Source organism: Zea mays, chromosome 6, assembly GCF_902167145.1.
Source record: "Zea mays cultivar B73 chromosome 6, Zm-B73-REFERENCE-NAM-5.0, whole genome shotgun sequence".
NCBI classification, from domain to species: domain Eukaryota; kingdom Viridiplantae; phylum Streptophyta; class Magnoliopsida; order Poales; family Poaceae; genus Zea; species Zea mays.
The window spans coordinates 89,014,124-89,041,563 of NC_050101.1; the positions used below are offsets into that span (position 1 = coordinate 89,014,124).

At 39.8% G+C, this 27,440-nt stretch overlaps 1 protein-coding gene across 2 annotated transcripts; it reads right to left on the bottom strand.

Moving 5' to 3' along the window:
• Window positions 1–4,846: 4,846 nt before the first annotated feature.
• On the bottom strand, window positions 4,847–24,262 carry LOC541954 (enhancer of zeste 1). 2 transcript variants are annotated; one of them, XM_008650061.4, is made up of 16 exons: window positions 24,046–24,262; window positions 13,563–13,679; window positions 13,142–13,473; window positions 11,601–11,762; window positions 10,621–10,705; window positions 10,343–10,492; window positions 10,212–10,259; window positions 10,071–10,139; window positions 9,244–9,950; window positions 8,834–8,969; window positions 8,535–8,749; window positions 7,215–7,346; window positions 6,210–6,300; window positions 5,799–5,846; window positions 5,593–5,721; window positions 4,847–5,476 (listed from the first exon to the last, which is right to left on the bottom strand). In XM_008650061.4, the coding sequence occupies exons 1-16, from the start codon at window positions 24,214–24,216 to the stop codon at window positions 5,195–5,197; spliced, it is 2,874 nt and encodes a 957-aa protein (XP_008648283.1). In that variant the 5' UTR covers window positions 24,217–24,262; the 3' UTR covers window positions 4,847–5,194. The 2 variants fall into 2 exon arrangements, with proteins under 2 accessions (XP_008648283.1, NP_001105078.1); NM_001111608.2 differs by lacking the exon at window positions 24,046–24,262 and adding an exon at window positions 14,978–15,117 and having other exon boundaries at window positions 4,869–5,476.
• Window positions 24,263–27,440: the final 3,178 nt, after the last annotated feature.

Consider the following 27,440-nt stretch of genomic DNA (forward strand, 5'->3'; position numbering starts at 1 on the left):
AGAAGTTCCTTGGTGACGGCGATGTTGGCGGCGTCCTCGTCGGAGGAGTCGCTAGAGCTTTCGTCGGAGTCCCACTCGCGACAAACATGGGCATCGCCGCCCTTCTTCTTGTAGTACCTCTTCTTCTCCTTTCTTCTCCCCTTCTTGTCGTCGCCCCTGTCACTGTCACTAGAAATAGGACATTTTGCTATAAAGTGACCGGGCTTACCACACTTGTAGCAAACCTTCTTGGAGCGGGGCTTGTAATCTTTCCCCCTCCTTTGCTTGAGGATTTGACGGGAGCTTTTGATGACGAGCACCATTTCTTCATTGTCGAGCTTGGAGGCGTCAATGGGTGTTCTACTCGGTGTAGACTCCTCCTTTTCTTCCGTCGCTTTGAATGCGACCGGTTGAGCTTCGGACGTAGAAGGACCGTCAAGCTCGTTGATCTTCCGTGAGCCCTTTATCATAAATTCAAAGCTCACAAAATTCCCGATAACTTCCTCGGGGGTCATTAGTGTATATCTTGGGTTGCCACGAATTAATTGTACTTGAGTAGGGTTAAGGAAAATGAGTGATCTTAGAATAACCTGAACCACTTCGTGGTCATCCCATTTCTTGCTCCCGAGGTTGCGCACTTGGTTCACCAAGGTTTTGAGCCGGTTGTACATATCTTGTGGCTCCTCCCCTTGGCGAAGACGGAAGCGACCGAGCTCCCCCTCGATCGTCTCCCGCTTGGTGATCTTGGTGAGTTCATCACCCTCGTGCGCCGTCTTGAGCACGTCCCAAACTTCCTTGGCGCTTTTTAGTCCTTGCACCTTGTTGTACTCCTCCCTACTTAGAGAGGCGAGGAGTATGGTTGTAGCTTGGGAGTTGAAGTGCTCGATTTGGGCCACTTCATCCACATCATAGTCTTCATCCCCTACGGATGGTACCTGTACACCAAACTCAACAACATCCCATATACTTTTGTGGAGCGAGGTTAGATGAAATCGCATTAAATCACTCCACCTAGCATAATCTTCACCATCAAAAGTTGGTGGTTTGCCTAATGGGACGGAAAGTAAAGGTGTATGTTTAGGAATGCGAGGGTAGCGTAGGGGAATCTTACTAAACTTCTTGCGCTCATGGCGCTTAGAAGTTACGGAGGGCGCGTCGGAGCCGGAGGTGGAAGGTGATGAAGTGTCGGTCTCGTAGTAGACCACCTTCCTCATCTTCTTTATCTTGTCGCCACTCCGATGCGACTTGTGGGAAGAAGCTTTCTTCTCCTTCCCCTTTCCCTTCTTGCGGGACTCTTCCGATGAAGCCTTCCCGTGGCTTGTAGTGGGCTTTTCGCCGGTCTCCATCTCCTTCTTGGCGTGTTCTCCCGACATCACTTCGAGCGGTTAGGCTCTAATGAAGCACCGAGCTTTGATACCAATTGAAAGTCGCCTAGAGGGGGGGTGAATAGGGCGAAACTGAAATTTACAAAGTTAATCACAACTATAAGTCGGGTTAGCGTTAGAAATATAATCGAGTCCGCGAGAGAGGGTGCAAAACAAATTGCAAGCGAATAAACAGTATGACACGCGGATTTGTTTTACCGAGGTTCGGTTTTAGCAAACCTACTCCCCGTTGAGGTGGTCACAAAGACCGGGTCTCTTTCAACCCTTTCCCTCTCTCAAACGGTCCCTCAGACCGAGTGAGCTTCTTCTTCTCAAACACTTGGAACACAAAGTTCCCGCAAGGACCACCACACAATTGGTGTCTCTTGCCTCAATTACAAGTGAGTATGATCTCAAGAAAGATTGAGAAAGAAAAGAAGCAATCCAAGCGCAAGAGCTCAAAAGAACACAAGCAAATCTCTCTCACTAATCACTAAGGCGTTGTGTGGAATTTGGAGAGGATTTGATCACTTGGGTGTGTCTAGAATTGAATGCTAGAGCTCTTGTAAGTAGTTGAAGTAGGAAAACTTGGATGTCTTGAATGTGGGGTGGTTGGGGGTATTTATAACCCCAACCACCAAACTAGCCGTTTGGTGGGGCTGTCTGTCGCATGGTGCACCGGACAGTGTCCGATGCGCCAGCCACGTCACCAAGGCCGTTGGGTTCTGACCGTTGGAGCTCTGTCTTCTGGGCCCGCCTGGATGTCCGGTGGCACACCGGACATGTACTGTAGAGTGTCCGGTGCGCCACTTCGCGCGTGCCTGACTTCTGCGCGCTCTGGCGCGCATTTAATGCTTCTGCAGGTAACCGTTGGCGCGAAGTAGTCGTCGCCCCGCTGGCTCACCGGACAGTCCGGTGCACACCGGACATGTCCGGTGAATTATAGCGGAGCGAATTCCCGAAGCTGGCGAGTTCCCGAGACGCCCTTCCTTGGAGCACCGGACACTGTCCGGTGTACACCGGACAGTCCGGTGAATTATAGCGTAGCGCCTCTGGATTTTCCCGAAGGTGAAGAGTTCAGCGTGAAGTCCCCTGGTGCACCGGACACTGTCCGGTGGTGCACCGGACAGTCCGGTGCGCCAGACCAGGGCACACTTCGGTTATCCCTTGCTCTCTTTGTTGAACCCAATACTTGGTCTTTTTATTGGCTAAGTGTGAACCTTTGGCACCTGTATCACTTATGCACTAGAGCAAAACTAGTTAGTCCAATTATTTGTGTTGGGCAATTCAACCACCAAAATCAATTAGGAACTAGGTGTAAGCCTAATTCCCTTTCACTAGTTCATAAAAGTTGGGAAGGAGTAAATAGGAAGCTAGAGTTGTGACATGAGACTCTAGATTCCAAAGATTTTAGACTCAGTACAACTAAAACCAAATATATGAGATATAACTTCGACACATCTACACATAAGAAAGGATATATTAGTTTGAAAGGTCAAGTAGTGTCTAGGAAGGATAACTTTCGATAATTAGAATCAATGCTAAAGAGAGACGGGAGACAAGGATATTGATGAAGATGTTAGCCATAAAATTAGAGAAGGGTGGATGTGATGTCAAGCTCTGTTCTATGTGACGAGAGGATACCCTAGAAGCTAAAAGGCAAGTTTTATAGAACGATAATTAGACATGCTATATTATATGGTGTAGAATGTTGGTCTGGAAAAAAAAAGATGATACGTTCAACAGATAAGTGTTGCATAATATGTATGTTACGTTGAGTTTGTGCAATACAAAAAAAGGATCGAGTTCATAACGGTTATATATGTGATAGGCTAGAAGTAGAAAAAAATAAAGAAAAGCTTATACAATACCTTTTGAGATTGCTTGGATAAGTCCAATAGAGAACTCCAAAGACACCAGTGCGTAGTGGAATCTAAAACGTGATATCAATAAAAGGAGAGGCAAAAGAAGATCAAAGTTGATATAGAAAGAGACGAAAAAAACTTGAAATGATGAAATATACAAAAATTTAGCCTTGAATAACAATGCCAAAAAATAGCTATATAAACATCTAAAACTTGATTTATGGTTTTGATCGGATTTCAACTCTAGTTTATGTTAACTTTCAAGTTATTTGAGACAAACTTTCTTCTTATAGACTTTGTTGTTGTTGTTGCTTTGTAGGATCTTTTAGTTGTAATGCTTCTTTTTTAAATAGAAACTGGAGTCTCGTACCCGTTTGTTAGAAATACAGATCACGTAGGTTTGTTCGAGCCGATCGCTCGCTTGTCGCATGATGGGACATCGAAGCCGCAACATGATAAATCAGACTTGTCATTCATTCTCAGTTATTGAAGGCCTGTTTGGTTCATGGCTAACTGCGCCAAACTTTGTCTAAGGTTAGTCGTTCGAATTGAAGAACTAACCTTAGGCAGAAAAGTTAGGCAAAGTGTGGCAAGTTAGGAAGCGAACCAAACATGTCATGAGTCTTGCACGGTGAAAAAAAGTTTCAAATAGGGCATTGAAATCATTGCACTCAAAGCCTAATTTAAAATAGTTCTCCTTGTACAACTATCCAATAAATTGCATTAAACCTAGTTTAATGCTACTTTTGCGGCAACAAAAACAGGAGCTCCAGTTTGACTAGTTGCTTCGGAAACGATCACACGAATCAGGCTGCCATCGACGAGCTAAGAGTCTGTTTAGTTCCTTTAGTCTAGGGACTAAATTTTAGTTAGGAGACTAAAGTTTAGACTAACCACAGCGGTAGTAGCGCGCCCGCCCAATCTCCTTACATGGTAGCTACAGGGGCACGCGGACGCTTGCAGCGCGGCCTCCTACGATGCCCTCCACACGTTCGCCCCCTTCTCTCTCCCTCTAGCTGTGGCGTGCACCCGATTGCGCCCTTGCACTATAGACGTGGACCATCTTTAATTATTGATAGAAGAAATAATAGTGGATGAAATGTAAGTATAGAAAATGATATTTTATGGTTGTAGTAGAGTATATGGAAAGAATTTAGGGAAATCGCTGCGGAAGATGAAAAAGTAGGGAATACATTGTTAACGATGTGACACAAAAGAGTGATATAGGGGGAAATTTATAGAGAACCACTGCAGATAGCCTTAGTCTCTACCCTGTTTGGTTCTAGAGACTATATTCAAAACACATTAAATGAATCATAAGAGCATCTCCAAGAGACTAGCTAAATAACTCGTTAAGCTAAATTTTGGCTACTGGATAGCAAAATAAATCTTCAACTGACTAGCTATCTGACTCGCAAGCTATCTGGCTCTCTAAATTTGCTCTCCCACTAGCTAAATTTGGCTAGCCACCTAACTAGCCAAACTAGATAGATAATCTGTTGGACTGAGATGCAGATATAGAGTGTAATCTTTATGGAATCGTAAATAGATAGTCAAATAGAGAGCAAAAAATGAAGAGTCACTTGGAGATGCTCTAAGAGGACCAAAATACCTCATACAATTATTACATCATTAGTGTAACTGAAATAAAGGAAGGATAAAAATAAAATTTATGTGATTTATTCCCTTTAAGTCATGGCTTGAGGAACTAGAGACAAATAGTTTAGTCTTTGTTTTAGTCCCGCCGTTTGACAATCTAGAGACTCAATGTGACTAAAATAGAGGGATTAATTTTTAGTTCCTCAAAACAAACAAAACAAACGGGACCTAACTCTACGGATGGCAGGACCAGATGCCATGGAGAATTCAAGCACATACGAGTTACAATGACGAGTTCAAATAAATTGGGGCCTATGAATGACAGGTTCCTTGTATTAGTTGAATGGCTGCCAAATTTGTCCTAACAATGAAAGAATCAAATCAGATTCAGCCTCGGTTGTTTTGGGCGAGCTTCTTTGCACGCCCATTGAACGGTTGCCCATCATCCTTTGCTCCCGACGCCTCAGGCTTACGGGCCCAAGCAGGAGCTCTGTCAGGCTCATAGCGGTAATCGTAGAATAACTCTTCACCAGCGAGGATTCTTTCTTTGGCGAATATGCCCACTCTATGATCACCAGTTACCATGATAACCTTGGCATAGCAATTCGGGTCAGGGGCATGGTTGGCAAATTTCAGCTTGTCACCCATTCTGTATGCGTCAAGAACATACTGCGATCAAACGATACAAGTCAGCATATGGCAGACGGACAATACCACTAGTCCCATCAGGTGGTCAGCCAAGTATAGTAACTGAATGCTTGCAGAGGATAATCTTGCACACCTACCTCATTGTTCAGGTTGAAAAGGAACGATGAGTTCTCACGATCATATATCTTTCCACGCTTATCTGCTTCTTTGTGTGAGATTAGTTCCCCAGTGTACTCACCAAGGTATTCATGTTTGCTAACACTATTCTGAAGGTTTAAGAAAAGACAAATAAGACAACATCAAGGGAAAGTACGAACACAAAAGAACAGATATATAGTTTTACCTTGAGGAATGCTCCCCAGCCAGAGACATCTGATCTTCCAAGTAAGACCTAAGAATATCATAAGTCGTGACTAAGTAAATAAGTAAAGACCTTTGATGAAACATTTTTCAAAAAGAGCAAATTCTGGAGTAAAATGCAAGAATATTTTACTGGGACATGTTGCCTCAGTGCACAACTTATGTTCATTCATTCATAAATTCAGATGGATTTAGACCTTTGCACTCAAATCGTTTGGACTAGATAAAGTTCAAACAAAGCTAGACTTGAGAACCTCCTGTAAACGGATTTCCAGTTCTTTTTTCTTGTAAAATGGAATTGAGGGATCAATATAGATAAATCAGTTATCGTCTTCACTGGATTATAAGCAACATGCCAATAGCAGTGGTATATTATCAAAGCAAAGCTTGTTACCCTTTGTTGTTGTTTAAGAAGCAGTTTCATGTTCCGGCATTCATAATTATCTCCTCTCTGGTTTGGAACTCCCAATGTACCATCACCACACCTGCAAGTTGAAAAATATAAGTGGATTGTAGTTCAGTGTACTGATGATTTATTCTAGAAAAAAATGGATTTAAACCAGCTCTAGAAAATTAGTTCAAGCTCTAAGACAAATGAGGAACCTTTTGACCAAAACTTCTTTTTATAACTAGTTTTTTATAATGATAAAGTTGGTCAATCTTTCTTTGCCGTCTATTCAACTGCATGTCATGGAAAAACTTCATTTTTGGTTTTCCTGAAATCATATAGCCTAGTTCTTCAAATTAAACGAGACTATTTCCTATACATATCAGCAGAACGCTGATACTAAACTCTACATTTTGTAAATCGTCATGTATAAATTGGACATATTCCAACAAAATTACATGTTTCCTAGTATTGTGTAGTATTTAACCCCAGAGTTCATAGCTGTTAAATGAGAAACCAGGCATGTTTCAGCCGAGTTAAAAACTGCAAAGACACAAATTACCATTTAGTTCAGTATTTAGCATGAGACATGGCAAGATAATTCCAAATTACTATGATAACAGACAACCAATCCTATTGACTTGATCATCTTAAATATAATCAACCTGTTAAGACTTTAATATGCAGAATTTAGTAAATTGAGATACTACAACATAACAAGAGAGAATCACAATGCACTTCTTGGTGATCAATGATCCTAAGAAGAGATGTTACATATACCGTACTTCAAGGCATAGAAATCTATACAGTGAAAATTGCAATACAAGTCTACAACTACAGCTTTACTTCATAGTTCATACAACTACTTAGTCTCAAAACCTCTGGTGGTGAAATATAAGGAACATATAATTTTTTAAGGAGGTGGTAAGTGACCAGCTTCTGAGTGGAAAACGCATAATTTGGAGGTTTCGCTATAAACGACGGCCATGACTCAGATTTTAAAATACATACCCAACCCAACAGTTTCTGCAAACATCCGGATCGCATTCCCTGTCAGCTGCAAAACATGGACATTGGCGGCTGCGACACTGGCTCTTTGCACAGTGACATCCTCGAAAACGATTCTTGCAAATTTTTGGACACCTGAATGCACAAGGGAAGGGATAAGTTTTCACAAAAAGAACATGGTGAACCATAAAATTATAACAGCAGGATGGTGGTGAATTGTTGCCACATGCTAATTTTCTTCCCAATCAATAATAAAAAAATGCTTAAACAAAGAAACAGTCAGCAGAGTAGATTGTTTGGATCACGCATGTGTCTGCCCTGCCAACAGGGCAAGCCAAAGAAATGGCACATGATTCTGCAGGTGATCTTGTCCTTTTGGGAGGTGTGGGCAAGAGAGAATAGAGCAACAGAGAGGATTGTGAAAGAACAGGACGAACAGACAACAGAGTGACGAACAGAGTGTCGAATTTCTTTGTTGGTCACTCTGAAGTAAGACGCCTACGGAATGCCAAAAGAATCGCCTCTTTAGAAGATTCCTATTTCTTCAGTGCTCTCTCTATTACATCCTACAGTGCTTATATAGAGGTATGTGCCCTTTACTCAATTGGAAAGCCAACTAACCAATCCAAACAAACTAGAAAACAGCAAACCAACTATGGGTGGTGGTTCCAATCTTCTATTGCTGCTTAACAATCTTACACTGTTGCCAGTACATTGAGGCCCATATTTCCTATTTGTGACTATTCAAGCTGAGTAGCACATATCCAGTTCAGTCTAAGCCATTTGTCTATAAATTTTGTCAAATCAGCTAAGCTTTTTTTCTTTGGTTAGTCGAGTCCTGTCGAAATCATTATTATTGATGCTACTATGTCGTCTTTATCTCTTCCGTATCCTATTTTGCTTCATGATCAATGGTAGTTTATTTGTGGCCACCACCATTCTATTATATTGTGCCCCGTCTTGCAACAGTGATCTCTTTGTGCTTCCTTTGGCATGATTTAATATTATCGCCGAGTTTAAAAGTCTCCAAAGCAAAGTTCATAATTGAAGAGCTGAAGTACTGTTTTGTGAGGACTAGAGGTATTTGCTGAAGTACGAGTTGTGAAGGCAGTAGCCTCTTGTGCACAAAATATATAAAGAATATACTGTACATATAATTTATGCATGCTAATATGCTGATGCAAAGGGAAAACAGGGAACTCGTCCACAGTATTTCTCACAGCGTGTCCCATTTGTAAGACATGGACACTGGTTTCCACATGCAGATTGACAACCAAATTTATGCATGCTAATAGGCTGATGCAAAGAAAACATGTAACTCACCCACAGTATTTCTCACAACATGTCCCATTTGAAAGACATGGACACTGCTTTCCGCATGTAGATTGACAACCACAAGGATTATATTGTCGACAAGGCTGATCCTTCCTTTCGGTAATCCTTTTGAAATTGTAACCTGCAGATTTCCAGGTGTACTTCAAACGACGGACTTTACCTCGCCTTCTAAAATATCTTGATCTTGTGCGCAACTCAGTACCCTGGGACATCAACACGGACAACACCAAATTAAGTTACCGGCTTGAATGTAAGTATCAACAAATAAGGGTCACAGTGCATCCAACCTTAATATATCCTTTAACAAGAGAATCAACACCACTAAGAGCTCCAGAGGCACTGTTGTTTTCAATATAATTCATATATTGAAAAACATCTTTGCACGTCTTCATTCCACCAAGAAGGTTCCGAGCAATTAAACAACTGTGTGAAAGACAAACCATGGGTTCATTGTAACTATTAAGATTAGGTAAACCAAGATTAAATTGTTTTTTTACAATTACAGTACAAAGATCTCGGATACGTTTATGTGGTGTCACAAGGTAAAGAGATCAAGGGAAACAAATTTACAGTACAAAGATGAATTTCAAGAAATTTGGAGATCAAGGGAAACAAATTTCCTAAGTTCCTTGTGCAAGGAACACCAATCTGATCACTATGAGCTATCTAGAGTTGGATATTAGGAGAAAGACCCAACCTGTTCCTTCCAAAAATCTCTAATCCTTTCACAAGAAGTCCCTGCTCAATTGCCTTCCATGATCTCAAGTACACCTCCTGCTTGCATAAATTCTCATTGACGAATTCTTCTTTCCTTGAACTATCGTAACCATCTGTTGCTGAATGACGGTTATTTGCTTCCTCTGTTGAATCATTATGAGCCTCAGCAAAAGCTGAGCTGTTCCCAATTTGAGGTGTACTCTTCTTTTTGGAACTTCTTGTGCTTGGAGAACTCTGTTGTGAGGATACAATTAATTCCTTATTTCCATTTCGTGTATCAGACCTAAGCTTCATGTCCCTTGCCAAAAGATATCCACTAACAAAATTAGAATCAGATGATGCCATTTCCCTTTGTCCTTTCTTCACACTCATAAGAATTCTCTCAGCGATTCGTCTATTGGTAATCTTTCTGATTCCACCTTTCGGCCCAATTTTAACTTTTGAGGGACTAGGGGAGTGTTGTGGAGATTTATTGCTTATTGGATGTACTTCCGAATCACTGCTTTCTGAGATAACTCTTGCAGTTGAAGAGCTTTCACTTTGTTGAGATTTAGTCTTCCTTCCACTGGAGCCGTTCTTTTTCCTATTTGAACCTGGCTGGTTCATCACATTGTCTGATGAGTGAGTTGGCTCCTCAACATCAAAAAGCATGTGATCAGCACCAGCAGCAGCATCTGGTTCAGATGCCTGCAAAAATGTTATTAACAAAACATGTACCCAAGCAAAATTATGAGCTTATGCTTCAAAGTTCAGAAGGCTACACCACAAAAACAACTATTTGAATGTCATTCACAACAGAATGCGAACCAGTTTATGGCAATGAATACCACAGGGTACACTGTCATCAACGCCACTCCAAGCTGGTTGTTTTTCTGTCTGTACAAAGAAGACACAAATCAAGTAAACACACAATTTTATAAATAACTCTTTCAACTTGTGAAAACTTACAGGAAATACTAAATCTTGAGAACACCCATGTAGCTTGCAATCAAACACCTATCAGCATCACCAATGAGCAGAAATGTCCATCAGCACACAGGTCCTAGAAAAGAATATCTGAAAGTTACAGTCAAGCGTACTAGACATCGTCGACAGAAGAGATTGTCAAAAGAATCCAATGCTGCATCCAAATCTTTGTCACAGTACAAATCTTCCACTTTGACATTATGCTCAGTCCCTTTCTTGCAAGAATCCTTAGTTTTCTCACCATGCAGAATTTCATACCTGGCCTGTAAAAGAGGATGTCATTTTATACATCAGAACTGGTAGATGAAATGGAAAATTAAGGTCCAAATACACCTTTCTCATACATGGCATTAATGAGTCATATCTCATATGGAAACAAAAGAAAACTGGCCTTTATGTCATCAGCAGCCCGCTCCATGTGTCGAGCTAGCGTTTGCAGTACAGCATCAGACATGCCACATTCTTGAACTGTCATCCTAACAGAGTACAAACGAGCAGACCGTTAGATGATATCACTGATCTAGTGGAAACAAGCAGAACAGAGAGTTCATAATCAATGGTCTATCCTACCAGTGAAGACACAAATTTAATATTATATATAATAGAAGAATTAATATACTAACCATAAACACCATGCACAAACTACAACAGAAAATATTTAAGAAAATAGCATAATCATTCATATGACTGACAGGTAATTCTAGCATAAGTAAAATATTGTGTTGAAATTACAAAATATTTGTAGATACATTGCTATAATGATCCGTTTGGATGTCGGTATTGAAGGGCATGGAATTGAACTGGTTTCAATACCAAATCAGCCATGATATTGAAATGAGATGCAATTCCAATTCTATTGTTTGGATGTCACTATATTGGAGTTTGGAATTGGGTGATCTGATTTCACGCAATACAGTGGGGTGATAATCTAAATTGGGAGGGAGAGTTTCTAGTTATAGTCCAATACCACGGGATTGGCTCTCTGATTCCAAATCTCAATTCCATGTGCCCAAACAACAGAATTCAGGAAAGACAACTCCAATTCTCAATTCTATGCACCAATATCTACATCCAAACGGGGTATAAATGTGTAATTGAGTTCAAACTCCACCTAATAGCTTGGAGGCACCATACTTTTGAACGAGCATATTATGTTTTCTGATGATTTACATACTTATCATACTTCAGGAGTGTACTAACCTATTCCTTCTTAAAAACAAATTGTACATTAACAAAAGTTAAGTGCAATTGTATTCCTTCAATAAATTGTGTTTGTAAAAATCATCACATCCATCAATCACAAATTAGTGCATAACTTAAATACCATCCACAACAATGCAAAAGAAAAAGGAATAACTCAAACTTCCATACCGAATAATGTGATCTTCAGAATGTTTAAATTCCTTTTTTTCCTCCTCATCTTCAATGGCTTCATCTTCACTATCACTGCAAATTAGAGCTTCACCACAACTGGTATCATAGTAAATCCTCCGTCGACCAAGTACAGATTGGTCTTCTGTCATCCTTTGGTTCCTGCATGAAACCCCAGAAACCTTTACATGCTAAGAGATCTAAATCTTGTGAAACACCCAAAACGAACTGTTGCCTCTTGCACACATGTTTGCATTTATTTTTCAGCCAAGGGATAACAACTATTTTAGCAATTTGTGAACTCCTGTGTACCATCAAATATCATAGCACACTATTTCATAAATATTCCAATATCATACTACTGTTAAATATTTCATTTTCATAATTTGGCAGCAATACAAACACAACAATATCAGTTCAGAATTGGTGTGGTAGGTAGAGTGCCGGACAAATTAGGTTGGGTTGGTTTATTAGAAAAGAGAGATTATATTGGTTTGTTAGAAAAAAGATAAGTTAGATTGATTTGGTTAGGATAAGAAAAGAGATAAGTTAGATTGATTTGGTTACTTAGGATAAGAAAAGAGATAAGTTAGATTGAATTAGTTAGGATATTTTCTTAGGGCTCAAGTACACCTCTCTATATAAGGAGAGAAGGTGTATCAATCTAATCAAGCAAGAATTAAGAAGGAAAACTCTTTCCTCTTTCTCGACCATGGGCAAGACCCTTGGTCGACCTCCTTGCGCTCCCTCAACACTAGCCACCGTCATAACAAACATAACAATCTGGTACCAAAGCATACTACTCCCTCTATCCTCAAAAGTAAGTCATTTTAGTTTTGTCTCAAAGCTAAAGAGCCTAGGCATAGTTGCAGCTCTTGGCGAGGTCAGGTCAAGTTACGATACCGGTTTGTAATTTCCTTGGGGTTGTGTAGGATCCTTGGGGAACTTGCTCAGCAAGATCCCCTCTTTTGTAAGGCTTTTCTTCCTCTCTATTATATATGATGTGCAGTTCTCCTGCGCGTTCGATAAAAAAAAGTTTTGTCTCAAGTCAAACTTTTCTAACTTTAACCAAGTTTATAGAAAAATATATTAACATTTACAATACCAAAAAATGGTCTAGACAAGTTTTTCTCTAACTTCAACCAAGCTTTTCTGGTTCACAGAGGTTCACAGAAACTAATTTGATGTTGGCCTTGGTTAAAACTAGACAAGTTTTAGAAAAAACTAAGCGGCCTACATTTTGAAATGGAGAGGATATTTCCTTAAAGTATGTAAGGAATGAAACTTATGAAACATTAGTGTAAAAATATGCTTCCACCAAATTTCTTGTGATAAAATACAATTAACAAAGGGACAGGTTTGACAATTACAAAAAAAAACAGTACTAAAGGGTCACTAGAAAAATCCAAATAAAGATTGAACACAAAACCTTGCACATGCTAAATGTGTTATAACATGTATATGATACATTCTATTGTCAGTACCTAGATAGCATATGCAGGGTTTGGAATGTCAAGAAAAGCCTATAATTATAAACTGACCTGTCCAAAAATATCCATGTTGTATAAGGTGGAAGCTTTGGCACTTCTGGTAGTTTAATTGGTCTAATAATAGCATTCTTGGGACCAAGATTTCCACCAAACATAACATTAGATGAAGAGAAAGGACTTTCGTCTTGAAAAGTACCACCATCTTTGTCAACCGGAATAATATCAAGACTATGCAGGGTGCATAGCGCATCATCTTGCCTTTTTGTGAGCAAATTTGATGCTGAATCAGTACCCTTTGATGTACTAATTTGCCTATTTTTTGATAAATTGTAAGTCCTCTGTGTATAGCTGCTGATATTAGTCTTGTTCTCCCCTATCCTATTCTGACAAGGGATTAAAAGAAGAAAATTAGCAACACAAATATGGGGTACATATATTTTGAATAAGAACAAAATATGTAACTTCAAGGCACCTTAATGTAAGTCAAACGATCTGCGGTAATCCTCTTTTTTAACGAGTCAATAACAGATAAAACATAGAGGGAGGCAGCATTTTCTTCTCCAGCTCGCACAGCCGAATTACTGGTGACCTAAGAAAAGCATACGCAGTAAATTTATCACAGCAGGCATAGTACAAATCCACATGCCAGCTGATATGATTGAATGGCAAACAGCTCTGGGTCAAAATCAATATCACTATCAGAACCCAACGATTGGTTCTCTGTGTGCACACTGCACAGCTCCAATATTATTAATAAAAATAGCTCACAAGAGAAAAATGGATACTCAATTCTAACGTTATTCTTGACTGTTTTGCATGCAAGACGCAGATAAGGCTAGGAAAAAAACAAATGGACTGCATAAAAACAAACATTTTAAGGGAACACATACACATGAAATCCCTGAGTTATATATCATATTGATTTGATTCATTCAACAGATGAGCAAAACTTAGGCAATGGCATTTAAAATATACTACTCCTTGAGTCCAAGAATGTTTCGATTCAAGATCAAAGGTTTACATATAACAGTTAAACATGACTAACTTCATTCTTGTATAATGCCAGCGGTTATCCACATTCACATCATCTTACATGAGCACACTGTTTACATGAAATCATATGCAAAAAAAAAATACTTACTTAGTTCTGCATTCTGATATGAGTAAGATATTACAGTAGAGAAAATAACGTTTAAGAACATGAAAACAATTCCTTTTACAGTGTTCCTTATTGTGCTGGTTAAGTATCTCCGCACGGTATACAATGGTTGCACCCCTAGAAATCCCTTCCACGGGAAAATGGAATAAGTCCATAAAATATAGTCCAGCTCTTCGGAGTTCAAAAGCAAATCAATCCGAAGCAGGGATGTAGCCTGTGAAGCTACATTCCCTGAATTCAATATAGAAGTCACTGGAAAAGATGATACAATACAACCTCACAGAAAAGATTCGGAGTCCAGCTCCAGGCTGAAAGTACAGTAGTTATTCCGATTCCATCAACTTTTTTATGGAATGCAGTCTACTGTTGACCAGTCCACTGTCCCGTCTCTGAAAACAACCAGAAACGAAACCAGGTCGCCCCCTGGAAAAAAAACACCGCGGCAACCCCACCTACCGCCGCCACAAAAACAGACACCTCAGTAAAGGAGCGCGCACGCGCAGCAGCACAAACAAAGCAGCTAGCCAAAGCTCCGCATCGAAATCCGGCGCCTGCAACTCGACACCCCCACAGACGCCACCAGATCTCTGCTCAAATTACTCCGAACCGACCGATCGCCGCCACATCGACCACCAAATCCGATCGACATTGCCCCCTCGACCTAAGACAAGAACCACACGCCGACCGCGCACGCGGAACCTCAGCACCGCGGGAGGGGAGAGGCGAACCTGGGCGGCGCTGCTAGATGGGCGAGACCGGCCCGCGGAAGCCGAGGCAGATGCGGACGACGCCACTACCGCCGCGGCAGCCTCTGCTTCCATCACCCGTGGAAACCCTAGCCCCGCGCGCTCTCCCGCCCTCACACGCGAAGTCGCTTGGAAAAAAATGAACGAGGATTTGGTGGGGGAGGGAGGGGTGGGGGGAGAAGAGGGGGAGGGAGAGAGGTGAAGCGGGGCTGCGGAGGAGGGTGAGAGAGGCGTTTTTGTTTTGAAATGAGCGGCTCGTGACCTTGTGGCCTGTGGGAGTGTGGGGTGAGGCTGGCAGCGGGCTGGCTGCCTACCGGTTACCTGTGGTCATCTCGTGGCGCCAGCAGCCGTGGTGAGGGGTCACACTAGACTTTGGCTTATCTATGGTCACTGATCTGTTGGACCGCCATAGAGTGGGACCGGATGTCAGTGGGTTCAAGTAGGTTCTTCGTGGGAACGTGGTGTTAAAAGGGAACGCGCGTGGCGTGGCTGCGTCAGATAACAAACGGTGCGCCGCGGCGGGTTATCGGTACGTGTGAGCGTTATTATGGTTTTTATTTATGGTAGGAAAAACCAGTGTGCTCGTCTTTTCTGTTCCCAAATAGTTACCGTATGGCCTATGTTGCTTGTTCCTCCGTCAGCATAAAATATCGAATACAAGGAAATTTTATTATAACCTCGAGATAAAACAATCCCGGTCTCTGTGCATTTGTCCTTGAAGCTGTCAAACGATAATCCGAGAGCATTTTCAAAAAAAAACGTAGCATAACATAACATGGTCCTTGTTTGTTTTGGCTTCTGGTTGAATTCTAGTCGTCTTTTCTCAGTCCGTTTATGTGAGAATCATTTTTATGTGTGAAAATCGCTTGATTCAACGCGTAAATGTAGAATTTATCGAGTCGTTGCGACGCAAGGAATCTATGGCTTCTTAAACCCTAAATTGTGCATGCCCCTTTATCTTGCTCTGCATAGAAGCCTCGTGATATCTAGATTCTCGTGACAGCTATATTATCCAAGAATTCATATTCTCAGAAAAGTTCTTCCAAAAAAGTTGTCTCAAACAGGCCCATAATTCCTTAAAGCGGTCCCATCAAAAGTCAAAACCAAGCCATCTATGATCATAGATGTCTATCCAGTTAATAAACCATCAACCACGGCATGTTGAAGCGCATTAGCACTCAGCTATAGTTTTACAGTTCTAACAAAACAATATGTAAACAAGGATCAACTAGAACAATTTAGTTTGGTATTAACAAAAATTCAGATTCAAAACTTTAAATGACATACACTATGTCAATTAAAATTAAATATCGTCGTGTTTGTATATTTAGTTGACTATGCATTCGAGACCTCGACACAATGCAATACAATTGTTATGTTTATTATCAAGTTTTAGCCCCCTTTGGGCACAGAAAAAATAAAGGAAGAATGTAGGATCAAGATTCCTATGCATTGAGTCAACCGTAGCACCCTTTGTTTCACATGGATTGCATGTAAGAAAATGTAGACAGCTTTTCTCGCTTGATCTCATGGGGAAAACCATAGGAATAAAACATTCACCAAACCCTTATGTTTTAGTTTTGTATGTTTCTCCCGTAGATTATCTAAACATCTATTTCTACGTTTTGTATATTCGTGTATTTTAAAATCTTGCATTACGAAGGGGCCTAAATGTGCATTATATGTAATGGCATACCGGATGATGTAAACTGAGAAGAAACGTTTATTATTATTGTGCTATATATATATATATATATATATATATATATATATATATATATATATATATATATATATATATATATATATATATATATATATATATATATATTCCCTAAGTTCAATTTGTTCAATGGTGTTCATGTATATGCATGCTACATATAGTGATAAGTCAGTAAGTGGAGAATTTTTTATGGGCGAGAGCTAACATCAGTTTAGGTTAGGTTAAGCGGGGAGGAAAGGGACCTAATAAGGAGAGTGTGTGGTTAACTGGCTGTACATTAAGATGAATCCCTTTATGAGCTTGTGTAACCTAGTTTTATTCAAGTGACGTAAAAGGTAAAACATGCATGCTTCCACTTTTTAAATGATCTGGGCTGTGTTCTTGCTGTTTTATAAAAACATTAACTTTAGATTTAATTGATAGAACTGTATTGCATTAGGGTATATACAAAATCAACATAAATGACTTGTACCTTAAGTGATATCTAAGGAGGTAAGTGCAAAAAAACACAAGAGATATATCTTAGTAAAGCAATGTCTCTATATGGTTCTCTAAGTCTAAGATACAGTTCCACACATATAACCCACATAATTGAACCGTGTCTTGAGTGGTTCTAGTGAATATAATATACAATGTTTAGGGCTTGTTTAGGAATAAAATATTTTGCAGTTTCTAGGCAATACTATAGTTTGAAGGAATACTAGAGTATTTTATGTTACGAGGTGCTTGATTTCTTTCATAAAAACTATGTTTTCAAAATCATGGTATTTTAGACAACATGATATTTTTGGAGTACTGGAAGCTCCTCCCAACCCAACAATTTCATGGCATGGCTAGCTTTTGTCTAAATACCATAGTTTACAATGTTGTATCCAAATAATGATTTGAGCTAACCAAAGCTACATTATTGTCATGGCAATTGCAAAAGTATAGTATTATAGTTAAAAAACATTGTTATCAAATAGGCCTTAAATATATTGGGTTATATGAACGAGTTTCTTAAGTATATCTAGTACTCAAAAAAACCGCAACATAATATCTATATGGTATACATGTTTGTAGTGGACTAATATAGAGACACGATAAGACTGTCGTAACAGACCAAGCAAAATAGGAGATTTCCACTATAGATAGCATTGTTTGGTGAATAAGATTTGAAACAGAGAAGAGCTTCGCGGACGTACATCCTAAGAAGTGAAAATAACGGATCCGATAAGTTGTATAAGAATGAGCAACATTTGTACATAAAATATATACATAATGATCCACCACACCAACGTTTTATTATCCTTGGCATATAAACCCTAAACAAAATACAATCGAATAATGATGGTGTATCGCATCGCGTCAGAAAGAAAAAATTAGAAGTATTTGAAAAGGAATATTTAATTTCATTCACAATTGTTTCTTCGTGGATACCACATTTATGTTAATAAAACTATCAAGCGTGGTGAACAGAACAATAAAAAACTTAACCACAACATGCAACAGAGTTCGGGATTTAATAAAAAAAACGGAGAAGGCTGCGACCATACAATTCATGCTAATCAAACTAGTCAAACTTAGGTCATTCTTAGTGATGGCATACCACATAAACAATCAGGATTATATGACAGAGAATTTAATGAGTAGAGACATGAGAGAGTAGGTTTACGAGAGATATGAGAGAATTTTATAGGATAAAACAATGCATACATTGTTTTCTAGATAAATGTTGACATAACACCCTTAAAAACAATGTGATGAAACCATCCATTGAGAATAGCTTACCTTTACTCCTACTACTCTAGCATCGACGTGACTTTGCACGTTCTCCTATGTTCATCCATGTATAGACCGATGTCACGTCAAAAAGTGTAATAAGAGGCTATTACCTAGCTAGATCCTAAGATGAATGAAGGAGAAGAGGAGAGAGAGGAAGCGAGATGTAAACTTAACCGTCAACTCAGATGTAAGAACCAAAATATTTTATGAGAGAAACAAGTGGACTATACATTAACAGTGAAGAGTTACTATTAGATAAATGGGCTAGAAGGTAGGCTACCAGGATCTTTACAGCCGATTGTGGCCGCAACCGGCTATATTATTAAACTCGCTCTAAGTAGTGTTGGAAATGAGTCGAGCTGAGCTTGGTGCAGCTCACTAGATGACCAAGCTCGGCTCACTCACTCAACGAGCTGTAGAAAGAGGTTCGGCTCGGCTCGCGAGTTGTACCCTTGTAAATAATATTGTATTATATAATGAATTAATAGTATATAGTAAAATATAGAATCATCAGATAACATTACGAGTAATCCAAATTATAAATTGGTATATATTCATCATTAAAGGCTAAGAAATAAGCCAAACATTTATAAAATTATCCAATATCCATCATTATTGTGTAAGTTGACTAATTTGGTGCAACTCGTCAACGGCTCAGGAGCAAGAATGAGCCGGCTCGACTCGACACATTGCGCCAACAAGATCCAAAATCAGATTCGGCTCGACTCATTCGAGTCTCATGAGTCGCTCCGAGCTCGAACCGTCTCACGAGCCACGAGCTTATTTTTTTATCCCTAGCTCTGGCGCGCTACTGTAGTGCAGCGACCTCTTCTATCTTGACTGAGATTTGGAAACAATACAAGTACTCCCACTATCCCAAAATAAATATCATTATTATATCGATATTGGTTCAATATTAATAAATTTAATTTGATTTATATACAATATTAACAATATTTGTGCCTATAAATAAGTTTATTATAAACTATATTTTAAATTATACATAATACTAATTATATACTATAAATATTAGTATTTTCCAATATATATTTAGTTAAAATTAAAATAATTAGCTTATCGAGAAGCAAGAATGATATTTATTTATTTTAGAACCGAGAGAACATATAATAATAGGCTTCGTGTAGCTTGAATCACGGTAACATGAAGAAAAAAAATCACATCCTTATGCATCAAACCAGAGAAAATTAAAATGAGTTCAAAAGCATGCAAAAAAAGTATAAATGACACCACAGACATCAGTAAATACTAAGGGCAATCCAAGAGCAACCAAAATATTTTTCAAAATCAGTTCATAGAGACTAAAGTAATTCAAACCACTAGCTAAACACACTGTGAAACCAGTTTATACAATAGTCTATAGTAAAAAATAATCAAAAACTTATGAACCATCTATGGCTAACAGATCATGCATATATCTATACAAAACATTATTTTATACTGTAAATAGCACTATTTGTGGAGTTTGAAATAAAAGATAAGAAAAAGTACTCGTGATAGCTTAAAAATAAAAAAATGTGGATTAGGTTTTATATGTCAATGTGATCCAACTTATAGACTTCTCAAACCATATAATTTATGTGAAAATAATAACACCTATAGACTAGTCATGTACTCATGTGTCCGAGGTATATGGACTGCTTCGTCCATATATACACTATGGTTGCCCTAAGTATAGAAACTATATATAGTTTCTATATTTATTAATTTATGTAAACACTACATTTAAAATTGTACTTTTATGGATAGTTTTTATATAGCATTTTTTCAACAACATGATTTATCTTCATCATGTATAGGTTCTCGCGTAGACATGGTTTCTTATCTTAAAGTACCTTTCTTAATCTCTCTGTTTCTTATTAATTACAAAGCTATCGAGAGGAGTACTATAGTCCTCACCTGAATATATTTCACAAATATCGGCTAGCCCGTGTATGGAGGTTATAAAACTAGGTAAACCCGAAACTTACATAATAGGGGCTAGGAGTGGGTGTTCAAGTTACTCGAATTTTTCGGGTTGAGTAATTTAAATTTCGAGTTTTGAGAATCGTTATTCGAATTACAATAGGTTTTATATTATCCAAAAAATTGGGTACCCGAAATTTTAGGTCCAGGCATTGAGTGTTCCTGAACTATTGTGCTAGCTTCATAAAAATACATGCACCCTATTAAATTAGTACAAAACTTCATAAAAATGCATGCACCCTATTAAATTAGTACAAAACATAGTCTGAATAATGATATAGATGCACATAAAAACATAAAGCAATCTACAATCACAAGTTCATACACACTTACACATAATTATAGATACACAAATTGATAATTAACAATGACATGAGTATATGACACACATGAAAGTTCGGGTATTTCGGGTATCCGATTGTGGTGCCCGAATTACCCGAAATAAGTTCAAAACTTACCAGTTGTCACCTGAATATCCCGAACAAAATGGTTCGGGTATTTTAGGTTCGGGTCCGTGTTACATGTTTTTGCCCAATCCTAGTAGGGGCGAGACAAAAACAACAATACCAACATGGCACACAAAAAACAACCATAAACAAGATACATGAGGTGAAATAACAAAACTACATGCTTCAACATAACATCCTACAATGAAGACATGTCATTAGTCACAGATAATGGACCATCAAATGACAACTTTCTAAATAACTTTAATTTCCAAGCAACTGAAATGCACAATGTCGAGGTTGACATATGACAATTGTGATAAGCATCGTCTCTGATGCACATCTAGGATCTAGTCATATCCACCAATGCCCCTTGATGGAGTGAGGACCGACAAATGGAAAGCGATGAGATTCAAGAGAGGTGACCATGGTCTTGCTAACTCGATACACATCTTGTAGGACATTAGAGCAACAAAATTAGTAGGAAACACCATGGAGCCCATGACTTCAAAACATACCTAGATCCATTACAATGTTCCTCATGTTTGTTGTGGTAAATGTTGCCTCAAGTAGCCCATGATTGGCTCTTTCAACATGTTAATATTTATTATCACTTCAAATCTTCCTAGAGAAACCATGGAGCTATCACTATTATATGCTAATCTTAGGCCTAATGCTATTCCACACTACTGCATTGTGTCTAACATGATGTGACCACATTTGTTCCTATAGTGATAGCTTGTTGCAAAGAAAAACAAAGCAAAACAATGCCGTTGTATAGCCCACACTTTTCATGTGTGCACTAGGGAATCATTAGAGTATTTACATATAAAATATCAAATGTCGATATATCTTTTGTGATTTGGTCATAATATTAGATGCAAAACATGATCCTCTTCTATGTCACTCCATGAAAGTAATTGTAATTAGCACATTCTATTTAGTTATTCCCCCTTTATTAACATTAGTGATAATGTAAAACTCCTCGACTAGAAAGATGGGGAAAGAGAAACCATGCATGCGACATGTTGAGATGGCAAGATGTAGAACACCAAGGTTGTAGGAAGTGGCAGGATGCTCTAACGTGCAAATAATTATGCATATGCGTGTTTAATAATAAATATGTCACACTTTGTGTTTTTTGCGAATTCTTTTTGAAAGAAATTGTGAAGCTTTACCCTAGTGTTTCACGAGAATTGGTCATCTTAAAAGTAGGAATAATGTTCTCTATTAGTAAACTCAACTAGTTAACCAGATTCAATTTGTCACTATAGGAAACTAATATAATTTGTAGAACCGAAGAGGCACCGTGGAAGTTGTAAGGGTGAAAGGTCATCTTTACTCCCACTTCAAAACCATTGATGAGTGATACTTTTTGTGTGCTCCGGCTCCCAAATCTGACTATAAAGAAGGGCATGAATGAAACTAAATGTAGGGGCTTTAGTGAGTAAGAAGTTTATTCTTCGGTGACACATTCCTACAGTATCACAAGATAATCATGTTGGGCTATGGGGTTTCAAGTTTGCCCACATCGAGACCATTCTTCAATATTTGGACCTAGTAAAAAGGTGGGAAGTAAGGATGGCTATGAAGGAAGTTGGTAAGAAATTGGTATGCACTCACTTGGCTAGTGAAGGACAACTATTATAGAGGACTAGAGCAATGCATCTAGTAGAGACCCATTGAAGACAAATGTAGTTGTAGGAAGAGAAGACAGAGCTAACAACTCCCTCACTAAGGATAAGAGTGACTTAGAAGCTACTAGAAAAAGGGACACTTCACCTGTGGGTATTTGTATGATACTTGGGGTCTATTCTCCAACAACCCAGACATACCAATCTTGCACAAAGCATAATCATTGAGCCACATGGTGCATTTGATGATCCCATTGCCAAAGGCTTAACCCTAGCTCAACCCCCAGTCAACTTTGCAAAGGAACTTCCAAGTTCCCCCGAGGTTCGAATGTAATATGCCCCTCAAAAGACAAAAAGGCATACCAAGGAATCAACGATCCAATAGGGCGACATCCAGGGTCACAGGAGGGCTCATATTCATATTGCCTTCTATGCGAAGGACAAGGGAGCGATCACACCAACTCTTCCGAATGAAGATTTGAGCACCTTCCCATGACTCAGATTTGATCTATCTTCCCAAAAAAGACACAATGGTCATGTGAGGCCATCGTGACACTAATGCTAGGTGTGTCTACCGACATTTGCATATAATTGCTACATGATTTGAAGTTACAACACACTATATAGTGCATGGCATCCCTTACCCTTTGACATGACTAATGTCATGACCCAATGACACACATGGGTCTCATCCCCACCTTCTCCAAGATGACAACCTCAAGAAAGAGGGTGGTGGGACCCCACCATCCCAAGTAGGTAAAGATGGAGATGTCGACCAATGTTAGAGGAAAGACATAATTGCTTTTTCTTTTCCTTTTTATCTTCCTCTCCCTCTCATTATAACTGCCCCTAGAAGTTATATAAGGGAGGACCAAGGCTCTATATAGGAGGATTGAAAGCATTCCAACACTCACGAACCTTAGAACCATAACCCTCACTCATTTGCAACCCTTAATGCAAATTGTGAGCACTCATGCTTAGGACGCACGAATAAAAACCCATGGACTTCATGTAGGGCACATAACTTGAACTAATATAGTTATGAGTCTTTGAGCACAAACCATCTAAAGCAATACATATGACTACAAATTTACTAGTTGACGACATGAAACATCCAAGCCAAGGAAGAAGATAACATTATGACAATTAAGTTATGGATGAGGACATACATCCATGCCCATACATGGGGACCATCACTTCCTCACGCCTCTAATAAAGTGAGCTTGATACGATAGAGCTTCCATGAAGTTCATGGGATAGAGAAATAATGATTCAACAAACTCAAGTACATCTCATCATGATTTTGTTACAGAGTGGGTGTATCAAAATCAAAAAGCAAATTGAAACATGTACACATAAGCCATCAATCAAAAAGTTACAATCTAATGCTCTGCGATGACACACTAGATTAAAGGTTCAACATTTAATCACACACAAATGCGAATGATCAACTGTTAGCTAGCAACAGACTTAGGGTTAGATCGAGAAACAACAAATAACCTGTTTTAGAAGGACGAGTTCATGTGGCGGTGTCCGACGCTGACGTGTTTGGTATGCTTGTCCAATGACGATGTGGTCGACGCCATGCCCGGAGCTCCTCATGCGTTCTAACCATTTCCTTGCTAGTTCACTATCCTCTATGCTACGCAAGTGCTCACCCGTGCTAGCCATCTGCGACGGCCGCCCGAGGGCGTAGGAAAAGTTGATAGAATTAGGGTTTCCAATGAAGAATGAATATATATGGCTTAATATGGGCTAGTGGGCCATGCTTTTTGGATGGGCCAAAAGAACATATGATTATCGAGCTATAATGCTACTTAGTGATTATTTATTAATATCATAGAGTCGAATTTGTCAACTAATTTGATGCCCATTTAGGAAAAAATAATTAAGTATGAGTAACAAATCCAGATATCACCTTAGTTCTGCGCTAAGTTATTTTTCCTCTCATTACCACACATGAATATTAGCGACACGTTATTTAGATGGGCACTTATTTGGACAAAAACATGTTATTTAAGACAATATTTGGATCGTAATGCTAAACATTGGTCTATCTTACGACAATATACTAAATATAAACTAGTCGTGGAATAGTAAAGGCTAACTGGCCTAAGGATTCATAAGGATAATGTCACACCCGGTTTTAAGGAACAAAGTCGGGTGCATCTCATACATGCGCCAAAGAAGACAACATATATAATAACAGAGTGTATAGAGATAAATGTCATAATAAAATCGGAGTACTTATTACATAGCGGAAGACTTAATACAAAATAAAAGAATAAACATAAAACGAACTAAGGATCGTCGGCGCCAATGTCAACTGAGAAACGCCACCTAGATCAGATCATACTCCTCGCCTTGTGGCTCCTCCTGAACCATCTGCTCTTCTCCTGTGGGGGGTGTGAGACAGCAAGAGTGAGCTCACATACGTTCATAGCTCAACAAGTCGTGGGGAATAATGTGGCATGAACTTACTAAAGGTGGGAGTTCATGAAGTGTAAGGCTGATCAATGAAATAGAGGCTGAAGCTGAGCATTGCTTTTATAAGTTGGTCAAAATTTTATTAGCAGTTACTAAGTGTAAGTAAATACCAACCCATAGAAATAATAAGTAAAAGTAATAAAAATAATCCCAGATGCAATGATATGACAGATTGAGTTTAAGTTCCATAAATTAATCATGTGAGTGTCCGAGCCGCTCATGACCGTGAGCACGGCTAGTATACCAGTTTTACACTCTGCAGAGGTTGCGCATCTGTACCCACAAGTCGTGTTACCCATTTGCCACGGAGTTGATCAGACTCCATACACCTCTACCTAGGAAGCGAGGCAGGGTACCACTACGAGGCCTTTACAAAGTTCCACTAGCTTCAGAAAACCCGCTACAGTTTATAGGAAGCTCCAGTGCAGGGTTCTTGCCTGACCGCCATCGCAGCAAAATCAACCCAAGGACCTCCCTACACTGACCACTCCCCTACTGCCCTTGCCCCTTTCGGGTAAGGTAGTCATCCACTAGCTTTCCTAGTTAATCAGCCAAGGGCGTCCCATTATACCCTTGTGGTAGCACTGTTTTCCCGGGTGGTTCTCCATGTTCCCATTAACATAATGATCTTATCATGCATAGTAATAATAAACAAATAATAAAAAATATAACAATGAGTGATGAATATCTTTATACCCAAAGCCACATAAAGCAATAGAATGTACTACCCAAAAATTTAGTAGTAAAACCAGTGGTGAAACAAGGTATAAAGATAGTCAAAATCTAGGGTAACCTATTGGGTCCCATCAAAATTAACCTATGCAGATCATTATGATTAATAAGAACATGAATGAGTAAAAGAAGTGATCAAGGGCATAACTTGCCTTCAACGAGCTCCTGCTCAGCAGTCTCTACCAGCTGAACCCCGGAATCCTCTGTAGCTTGCTCGTCTACTCGCATCAACACAATACATACATAGTATAGCAAAATTAACATTACACCAAACATATAAATAAAATACACAGCAATAATCTAGACATTAAAATGAGATCATAGGAACTGGAATTATTAATTTTGGAGTTATATATTTTAAGTTATGAATTCCCAAAGATTTTATGCATTTAATATAGGGTTAAGTGAGAAATAAATTTAATGTGTATTTCATGTAAAAACAGTGGTACAAATGGATAGACAATAATATTATGAAAATTTAGGAATTGGAATGAACTGAAAAGGAGCTAAAATGAATTTTATATGAGTTTTACAAGTTTCTGTAATTTCTTTTGCATTAAAAATCAATTTCCATAGTTAATTCTCTATTTTTATTCGCCCCTGGACTGCGCGTCATTTTCTGTAAAGTACAGGGGTCATTCCATAACAATTCCTAGGCACAGGGGGCTGTTGCATTGGACGGCGGGTTTAATTCTTAAGTTTTCTAGGGTCTCTTCTGCGAACTGGTAAAGTGAAGGGGTATCGGCCGTGATGGGCCATCGGATCAAAATTTAAGGGTCCAGATTAGATCTCAATTACCCTGAATCGGTACGCTATGCAGATCCTTGGATCTAGATCCAACGGCCAAGGTTTTAAATAGCGCGGAACGCTCAGCCTCCACCCGATCTCCGATCAACGCTCCAGATCGGTTTAACGCGAAACGTTACTCAGATCTAATCCAAACCGTTGAAGATGAGATCGACGATCCTCCATCCTTCTTCCTCCTCCAGCCTCCCAGGCACGTGCGCCGGCCACCCAGTACACTTTCTCTCTCCCGTTGAACCACCTGTGCTGGCCAGGACTCGACCGAGGTGCCCCATGGCGGAACGCCGGTCCCCCCGACCATGACTGCCACGCCCACACCCAAATTAACGCAGAGGAAAAGGGGGCTTACCAGTGCGCGGTACAGACGAGGCCGCACGAAGACGACGCGAAGCCTTCGCCACGCGACGCGAGCTTCACCGGGACTACACCGTCGACCAGCCAATTCGTCCGCCCCGGCTGAACGCAGATGGTTTCCCGCCCGAAGACCGCCACCCACGGTCCCAAGCACACGCGCTAGTGCTTTCCTGTCTCCCTTCTCTCTCTCTCTCGGCGAGTACGATAGAGAACTATCACCGCGGCGCTGCTATGGCTCGAGATACAGAGCGGGGAAGCGGCGGCTGGGCCTTAAATCGAGGCGCCCAACATTCGGTTGGCGCAAATCTGGGGAGCCGCGCGAAGGGGAGGGTCGTGACCCGGTCGGCGCGGCGCTTCTTGCGCGATGACGATGGACGGAAGCAGGACGGTGGACGAACGGGTCCACACGCAGTGAGGACGAGCGCGCGAGAGACGAGTCCGCGCAGTGGGGTCCTCAAGTCAGCACACCCACACGCGCGTGAGGGGCTGACGGCGCGTGCCCGCCTGTCGGCGCCCGC